Source organism: Nicotiana attenuata, chromosome 8 (assembly GCF_001879085.1).
Source record: "Nicotiana attenuata strain UT chromosome 8, NIATTr2, whole genome shotgun sequence".
In the NCBI taxonomy this organism is placed as follows: domain Eukaryota; kingdom Viridiplantae; phylum Streptophyta; class Magnoliopsida; order Solanales; family Solanaceae; genus Nicotiana; species Nicotiana attenuata.
In genome coordinates, this window is record NC_031996.1 from 10,611,013 (window position 1) to 10,620,644 (window position 9,632).

At 36.4% G+C, this 9,632-nt stretch overlaps 2 protein-coding genes across 2 annotated transcripts; both read right to left on the minus strand.

The window, feature by feature from the left end:
• On the minus strand, positions 1,518-2,525 carry LOC109231484. Its single transcript, XM_019397143.1, has 2 exons — positions 2,301-2,525; positions 1,518-1,814 (listed from the first exon to the last, which is right to left on the minus strand). The coding sequence occupies exons 1-2, from the start codon at positions 2,523-2,525 to the stop codon at positions 1,518-1,520; spliced, it is 522 nt and encodes a 173-aa protein (XP_019252688.1).
• LOC109231485 lies at positions 2,691-4,418 on the minus strand. Its single transcript, XM_019397144.1, has 3 exons — positions 4,045-4,418; positions 2,879-3,429; positions 2,691-2,785 (listed from the first exon to the last, which is right to left on the minus strand). The coding sequence occupies exons 1-3, from the start codon at positions 4,416-4,418 to the stop codon at positions 2,691-2,693; spliced, it is 1,020 nt and encodes a 339-aa protein (XP_019252689.1).

Below are 9,632 nucleotides of genomic sequence, written 5' to 3' on the forward strand. Positions count from 1 at the left end.
TATTTTATTATTATTGTGTTGTTATCCGAAAATGTTTAAATGTTTGGCTTTCCTAGCTCCAACAGTAGGCGCCATCATGACTCCCGATGGTGGAAAATCCGAGTCATGACATGTTTTGATGTATTCTTTCAGGGATTGTTGGGTGCATGTCGCGGCATACGCAGAGTTTCTTAGCACAGTTGGGCTGGTTCCACAAGTAAAATTTGATGCCCATTTACTCCGTCAAAGATATGGTGCATTCCTTTGGGACTATGCTATGCGGAAGATAGACGCTGATGCCGTAAGCGAGAGCGAAGCACCTTCAAAGATTCTTAGGCACATCACCGATTCTGATACATCGGTGAAGATAATGTTAGAGTAGTCTTAGGTGAATGTTGTTTTTGATGGGAGTTTTTGTGAATACTATTTTTCATGGACAGTGTGTTGGTAAAGATAGCGTTAGTTTAGCAAAAAACAATTTAATTTAGTGACCGTATCAACAGTGTTTATATATTATCATTTCAAGTATCCAATCGATGTATTGTCTGTTTTTGTGCTTCTGAATTAATCTGTCCTTCAACCTGTTGGGTTTTGGTATGTTTATATCAGTTTGTATTAGTATGTATGCAACATGTTGTATTGATATGTATTCAACTTATTGTATCGGTCAGTATTCAACATGATATATTTATCTATATTCATTAAGTTGTATTTTATGTATTCACCAGGTTATGTTCACATATTTTCAGCAGGTGTTTTTAGACCTTCATATTTATATAATATATTGCATTGATATGTATTCAGCTGTATTTTGAATACGTCTTTTGTATATAACTGATTGTAATAACAGACTGTCATAATTTGTATTCAACTGTATTTGAATACATGTATTTAACATGTTGTATTGATATGTATTCAACTTATTGTATCGGTCAGTATTCAACATGATATATTTATCTATATTCATTAAGTTGTATTTTATGTATTCACCAGGTTATGTTCACATATTTTCAGCAGGTGTTTTTAGACCTTCATATTTATATAATATATTGCATTGATATGTATTCAGCTGTATTTTGAATACGTCTTTTGTATATAACTGATTGTAATAACAGACTGTAATAATTTGTATTCAAGTGTATTTGAATACATGTATTTAACATTCATAAATCATATTCACTCTCTGATGTACTATATGTATTCCAAAAAGAATCATCAGTTCAATGTATTCAATGATTGTATTCATCTATATTCATATATAATGAAGATACAATGGTCGTATTTTAATTACGTATTCAGATTTAATACACCAACTAAGTATATCCAAAATATATTCGAAATGACACCGGAATCTATAACAAATTGTTTTTCATTAATACAAGTCAGATTGTGAACTAATTTCAACGTGGAGCATTTCTACAAGTACGCTTATTATGTCCTTCTTGCCCACATATGCTACACGAATGTTGATTTTTCTTCTGCAGCAATTCAATGAATGGCTTATCACGCTTCTTCTTTGGTCTTCCCGGAGGTCTTTTTCATTTGGGTGGTAAAACAACTTCATCTGCTACATGTGCTGGTATATTCCATTCTTTCCGGTCCGACAAAGGATACACGGGCACCTCATATGTCATTACAACAGACTTTGGTTTGTAATAATCAGAGCAATAATCTTCTGGCATTAGAAACTTGCTCTTCAGGACAGCCCAAGCGTGTGGGCACGGTAATTCGTCGACTTGGAACCGCCCACAATTGTATTTTTTCTCTAAAAGGCATACTGTGTAATGCCTTCCTTCATCGTTCACTGTATGCAAATATTCAGTCGATGGCACCACCTACATTTAAAAAAACAAATCATACATATATATAAGAATAGACGTATTAAATATAATTTTCATATATAGTATTAGAATTTTATTTAGTTTTAAGAATCACAATATGTATTTTATTAAAATCCAACTATAGTAGATACAATTATATTTGTACATACAAAATTCAAAGACATACATGTATATACATGTAAATACATTAAATATATTGGAATACATACTACATAAATGCTGGCAGAATATTATAGAGTAGTCTTGACTGAATATAGGATACAACTTTCATTGCTACCTTGAAATATATACAGTTAAATACCTTGTCCCATGGATACATATAGGAAACAGATACATAAATAAAAGGCAACTTACAGTCATTCGTGTAGACATTGCCTCATTCAAGGTAAGCATCTCCTAGTATTTTTTCCCAAACTTTGTGTATGTATGTAGAGCTTCTTTCCGATTGCTGCAATTCCAACGTCCGAACATTTTCCTAACTTCTTCGAGGAAGTCGTATATTGGCAATTCCCTTGCTGACACAAGTGCGGCATTGATTGACTCGGCAATATTTGACGTCATTGTCCATTCCCTGTTGACAGGTGCATACAACCTAGCCCATTTTTCGTATCCAGCTAACTCCAAGTATTCCTTCACCCTAATATCTACCTTTTCTACCTTCTCCATTAGACTGTCAAACTCAGCCTCTGTGTACGCTTTTGCCATTGAGAAGTATATCTCGCTCAACTTTGAATGACTCTTTTTGAATTTCTTATATACGTTGTTCCAAAGATGCCATATACAAGCAAAATGTGGTACAGTTGGATACACTCTTGATACAGACTTGATGATACTTTCGTTCCTATCTGAAATGATGCACATGCTTTCCCTCTAACCATATACTTCCTTGAATTGCTCAAAGAACCACGTCCAAGCAGCATCGTTCTCTGAATCCATAATACCATATGCTAGTGGAAGTATATGACCTGTAAATAAAATTGCATACATACTATAAATATGTATTTCAATATTTGATATGTAGTAACATTATAATATTTTATTATAACCAGCATACTCACCTGCACCATCCAAAGTGCTGGCCGAGACGAAAGTCTCAGTGCAATACGATTTTAAGTGGCTTTCATCCACAACCACAATGGGTCTACATTGATCGAACCCCTTTATAAAGGCATACAAGGATATATACACATACTTGAACTCATTTTGTGGGGATTTTACCATTCTAATGTATGAACCAGGATATGTCATATCCATTGTATACAAGTATCCTGGTAATTTATTGTATGAATCAGCCGGTTCACCCCTCAAAAAATTCATTGCCTTTTCTTTAGCCCGCCATGCCAACATGTAACTAACATCGACTCCTAAATCAGTTTTCACATCATTAATGATATCCTTTGGGGTGTATTTCCTCTTATGATTTGTAAGCTTGGGCCTAATCATACCACCTATAAGGCTGCTACTTGCCTGACGTTGCTCATACACCTTATCCTTCAATGGACATGTATGCTTATCATTGAACTCTCTCACTTTGAATAATTGTGATTTGTTAATGCTAGAAGCCTTAAACCTCCATTCACAATCTTCAGACATACATAATAATGCATAGCTGCAAAGAAGTTATCATTAAACATATGACCAGTATTAATACTTACAAAAAATACACTCATATACATTTGAATATATTATTGCATCTATATATATATATATATATATATATATATATATATATATATATATATATATATATATAGAGAGAGAGAGAGAGAGAGAGAGAGAGAGAGAGAGAGAGAGTAGTATACAATACAAATATATACAGCGTTATACATTTAAACATGGTTGAATACACCTAGATGTATAAGCATACATTTTAATAAAATTAATACATTTAATAAAAAATAGCTAGAGCCACTGTAATCCACAAGAATACATGTATTATTAATACATAAAAAGTAAAATAAGAACAACTGTGAAGGTCAAGTAATCATTCACAAATACAGCTAAATACATCTACATACAGTTTGATTTTACATTCAACTCTTCTGTACTAGCGTAATGCTACACAACAATTTATGTATTATTAATACATAATAAATAAAAACGCACAACAATATAGGGCAAGTAAAAATTCACAAATACAACTAAATACACCTACATACGCTTTACAAATCCGACCAGAAATACAATATACAAAAAAATAATGAATACTTAAGAACACTCAAACCTGATTGCATTAGACCTATCTACCCGGAATTGAAACCTTTCTGATATAGCGTAATGGTCCATCACCTCTTTCAATGTAGCTTTATCCTTATATACTTGTCCAACCATAATCTCCCTTTGATTTGTTTTTGAAATTAGCAAATCCTTGTCCAGTTCGAACACCCCAATTGGTTCGCCTGAATTGACAACATCAAGGGCAAGGGTATCATCTGTATCGAAATTATACCTTTGAACTGCTTCTTCCATTTTGACAATGTCGCCTTGAATTAAACTACCTCCGGCTACAACTTCTTTGTCAATTGTTGTTATGCACAAAGGATACATCCCGAATTCTCTGTTCTCTTTTTTCAACTCTACATACACCCTAAAACCCATATCATTGTGTATTTTTATTGGCGTGCAATTTCCTTCTACTTTGTGTGGGCACGTGATTTTTGCCCTAAGCTATAATTCCCAAAATTTCAAACAAAACAGTTTTTCTAGTATTTATAATTTTTTTGTGAATTTTGTGGCATCCTTTGGTAATTGTTGCATTTTTATTTGTGCATTTTAATCCATATGAAAATACCAAAAAATAGGTAGTGGCCTTTAGGGATTTAACTTCACAACTTTAGTAATTAATTTTAGAATAAAATATAAAGAAAATTGCAAGAAAATAGTTGCATTTGTCTTTAAATAGAGTTATAAGTAATTCTAGGAGTTAAATAGTGTAATTAGGTCTTTACTTTGTTTTAGCATTTTATAAAATCAGAAAAAATAAATAAATACAAAAAATATATATACAAAAATAGATAAAAGAAAAAGAGAAAATTCAAATTGGTCTTGAGTAAAGACCAAATTTGGGCCAAAATCAGGTAGCCCAAACAATTTCCAGGTCCAGTTTACCCCGACCCAGTCCGGTCCAAGAGGTGCCCAAACGACACCGTTTGATTCCGATCAATCTCAGCCGTCGAGGTAGAGAGATCTGACGGCTGAGAACTGATAAGGATTTAATTTATAAATGTCGGATAAGGCTCCCCCCTACCCCTCAACCGTCTCCCATTTTCCCCCTGGAACGCCGGTATAACGCCTCCGCATCACCACCCTCCTCCGCCCTAGCCCCACCGTCCCTCCGCCATCCGCCGCCGGCCGGAAATCGCCGCCGCCGGCGGCGAAGCTCCGATCAACTCCAAAATTACACCCCAGATTCCCCTTCTCCTCCTTTACCCGAATCCACTGTCCTTTGCTTTCAAATCTTACTGGAACTCGTCGAATATCCGTTTAAAATTTTCCGGCCAAGTCGCCGGTTATGCCAAACGGTCCCAAATTAACACCAAGGGACCGCCTTGACCTCCTCTACCCAACCCCCATAGCCACTTGCCTCAAACATGGCCGGAATTGCTCAAATATTAGATCGAAAATCTGGGCCAAAACATCAACTCACCCAAATCCAACCAAATTTACACCATATACTCTTCTGACCTCCCTCCACCTGAGTCCTTAACTAGAATCTTTCGAATATTGCCGGAACGTTACGAATTTTAAATCTCAATTCCGGCAGAACCCTAGCTCAGAAAATCTTGGGGATTTTGGACCGTGATTTCCCTAATCATGTGTGTTCTTTTGAAAACACACGATTAGGGATGTTACGCGTCAAGAATCCCGGAGGATTCAAACAAATGACCGGTCAGAGTTCACCCCATAGCCAGTCAAGTGCTCAAGTTAAGTAAGTTTTCCTCGATTCTTCTTCGTTAGTCTTTTCCTCTTGACTGATACTTCCTCTTGATCAATCAATTTAGGGCTTGCGTTTATTTCTCCTCATTTTTCGGTTGAACCAGTGTTCAAATAGATTAGCCTGTTTCTTATTTGTTATTCTTCATTGTCTTTTAATTAATAATGAGAATTGGATCGTTTGTCAATTTAGTTGTGACTGAGTTCTTTAGAATTAGGATTGATCATGTTTAGGATTTAGTTTAGGTTTTGAGTTGCTTAAATCTTCTCCAGGCTTCATGAATAAGTTTGTTCTATTAGTTGTGTGTGTCGAATCTGTTTGCTTACAGTTTTGATCAATACTATTTGAGCGCTGTTTTACTTTGATTTGTTATTAGTAGTTGTTAATCCAAAAAATCAGTAGTTATTTGAATTTAGGACTTGCGATTGGATTGGTGGCTGGTTAATTTGCAGAAATAGTTATTTGAACCAGGGTCAGTTAGAAAGTTTAGTGTAGTTAATGTAGGTTAGTAATTTCAGGAGGTTCAAAGGGTAGTTTAGGCATAGGAAAAGGGTACTTTCATCAGATTTGGTAATTTTTAAAGGGGGGTAAGGATAGAATAGGGATTGTAACAAGTATAGAACCTTCTAGGATGGACTATAGTGTAGGTTCTAATAAACTTAAGGTAGTTTCTTGTGTAACAAGTCAGAAAATAATGGGGTAAACACTGAAATTAGAATAGGGACTAAGGGGGTAAAGGGAAAAATCTGAAATTGGATTAAGTTCACCTATAAATAGGCATTCATTTGCCTTGAGGAACAAGTTGAACAGCCATCTCGACCCCTCCCCAAAGTCATCTCTCTGATTCTCCACAAGTTCCAGAAAAAAATCAAAAATTACTATTACATTAATCCCTCCTTAGATCATTTTCAGATCTTAGTCCCTAATCCAACTTCCTAGCTCATTAAGGATGAGAAGTAATTTAAATTCATCTGATTCTGCTTGACATTGATATTTACAAGCTGGTCAAGTCAGATGTGCATGAGATTTGCTTGGTTCGAATTAATTGTTGGTCATTTACGGGTTGTGTTAGGGTTAAGCTCATTTCTGGTCAATTTTGGTACTGTATGAGATTTGCTGTATGAATCTGGTTTGGTTTGGCAATAATTCTGGATCATTGAGTTATTTCTGGGGTTGAAATCGTTGGTATTTGTCTGCTGTTCGAAATTCGAATTACTGTTGCTTGCACTGCTGTTGCCAACTTCTCTGCACTGCTATTGCTAACTCCTCCTCGTCCTGTTGTATTGTGAATATCAGGTACACATCTTGTATTTCCCAGGCATTTGAAATGAAATGAAGTGCTGATCAGGCCGCCTCATTGAACTCCTTTGCTTTATTTGTGATTGATTAGGACTTCATTGTTGTATGTAATCAACTAAGGATTGTATAACTGGACTGAATATCGGAACTGTGCAATGGATTTTAATTCTGTTATGTAATTAATTTCTGGGAAGATTGCATCCAATGTTTAATCCTATATGTAGTATAGATTGCATCCAATGTTCAATTTCGGTATTTAAAACTGGGCAGTATTAGGTTGATATCAATAGGACAACTTGAATAAGTTTCTGGACTGTTTTGATTTTTAGTTCTAACAATAAGACTGCATATTGGAATCTGAATTGGAATCTGGCCTGGCTTAACAGTTTGGGCCTAGTATTTTATTACCAAAAAGAATAAGTCTCAGGGCCTCAATGAACGGCCCAGGCTCGGTTAGATGCTTGTGCACGTTTGGGCCTGGGCCTAGATCTGCTTGATCAGTTTATGGTGTGCACATAATTTTAACCTTTTCTTTCGTTGGGCTCGTCCTGGAGCCCCGAGGCTGCAACCAGTATAAAGTCACTATTAGGTCCAGTAACAAATAGTTAAAGACGATTAAATATAGAAAAGCATAGATTGCCTTAGGAATTACCCTTTAAAATAAACAATAGACGAGACGAGCCTCGCCAAATAAACACACAAATTGCGGGGCCCTCATTAATTGCTTATATCAAAATATTTAGACCTCGGGATGTGCCATTTAGCGAATTTCATGGCTCCCCACACAGTTAATAAACGCGTAGTTGCTTTAGGCACGTATATTAATAAATTTACCTTCCTAAATACGGGTGCACATTTATGTGACCCAAATCCAAATCCCAACGAAGTCGAAATGTGTTAACAATCACGGGCGCACTGGTGCGACGTGGTTCGAGACGCATTTTTACGACGTTGCAATTCTTATTAAACATAAAAAATAAAAGCGGTTTACTAATAAAAGCATAAACTAGAACATGTTTTGAAATCAGATAAATCAAATACAACAGTTGAGCGACCGTGCTAGAACCACGGAACCCGGGAATGCCTAACACCTTCTCCCGGGTTAACAGAATTCCTTACCTGGATTTCTAGTTCACGGACTGATAACAGAGTCATAATCTCCTCGGGTCGGGATTTAACCGGTGACTTGGGACACCATTAATTTCCTAAGTGGCGACTCTGAAAATTTAATGATAAATCCCGTTCCGATTGTCACTTCAAGTTGGAAATAACTCCCTTTATTATACCCTCTTCTGCGGGCGTAAGCGAAAAAGGAGGTGTGACAGCTCTGGCGACTCTGCTGGGGATGAGAACCCAGAACTTTGGTTCAGGGTTCAGAATTCGAGCTTAGATATATTGTTGTATTTGGCTTTATCTGATTTTCCTACATGTTTCATGCTAAATGTGCAAAATGTTGCTTTTTACCGCTTTGATATTATCTGAACTGTATATAAACTGTGCCGAAACCCTTCTCTTCTCACCTCCGGGGATGTGCTTACTGGTTGAGACTCCCTATTCTGTTAGTGTCAATACCCTGAAATAAGAAAGAGGCCGGACAAGTTACTAAGCCGGATGGCCTTTTGGTTCCCGGTACGTAGCCCCCTCCTCGACTCGAGTTGTCCGCTCGGGTACACAGTCTAGAACACATACCCAGATTTTGAACCTAGAAGAACTTGACTTCATGCCGGATCCCTAGTAGGAACGCTTATCTGTATCACGTGCATTTTGACTTAGGGGACTCAACACAGGGGTTGGGTCCGTCTAGGACAGGTGTACCCGGAATAATGGACCATCCTGCTGCATCCTATGTGTGCATTTATCTGTTTGGGACCTGCATGCTGACCGGCTTTGAATATTTGGGAAAAAGTGGAAAAACCAAAAGAGAAAATAGCGATATAGAGAGTTAAGTTCCTATATTAGAAAAAATCAATGTCTAAGTAGTGCCGAAATGCTGCCGAATTTTTGAAAATAAAAAAAAAGAAGAAAAGTTCTTCTTAGTTTGCCAATAGAAAAGAAAAACACAAGAGTTTTATTTTCACATTAGTTTATTTTATTTACCATTGAAAAGAAAAAAAAAAGAAGGAATTTTGCTTTCAGAAAATAGTGAATTTGCTAACAAAAACAAAAAAAAAACAGTCTTGTTTTCAAAAATAGTTATATTTATTTGCCCGAACTACGCAGGTTTGATTCTCACCGGATGTTAGATACGTAGGCAACCCTCATCGGGTCCAACCTCCCCTTTTCAAAAATAGCCAAAAATGCCAATTTTTTTTAATTTCGTCATGAATAAATCGGGTGCCGCCATTCTTGTTTAAACTAAGCCCAATGTCCCCAAAGGGGCACCGGAAGGCTGTTTTTGCAAGAACAGCCACCCTGAGTCAGTTCAACGGTTAACAGACACAGCCTTAAAATCTTCTCCCCGAAGTGCTGAAAGGCCGTAACTGCAAAACCGGCCGTTTGTTTTAAAATTGGAAATTTGAACAAAAATAGTGTCATTTTTTTTCTTTTTAGGTCAAAATAAGTGATTAAATCACCTTAAT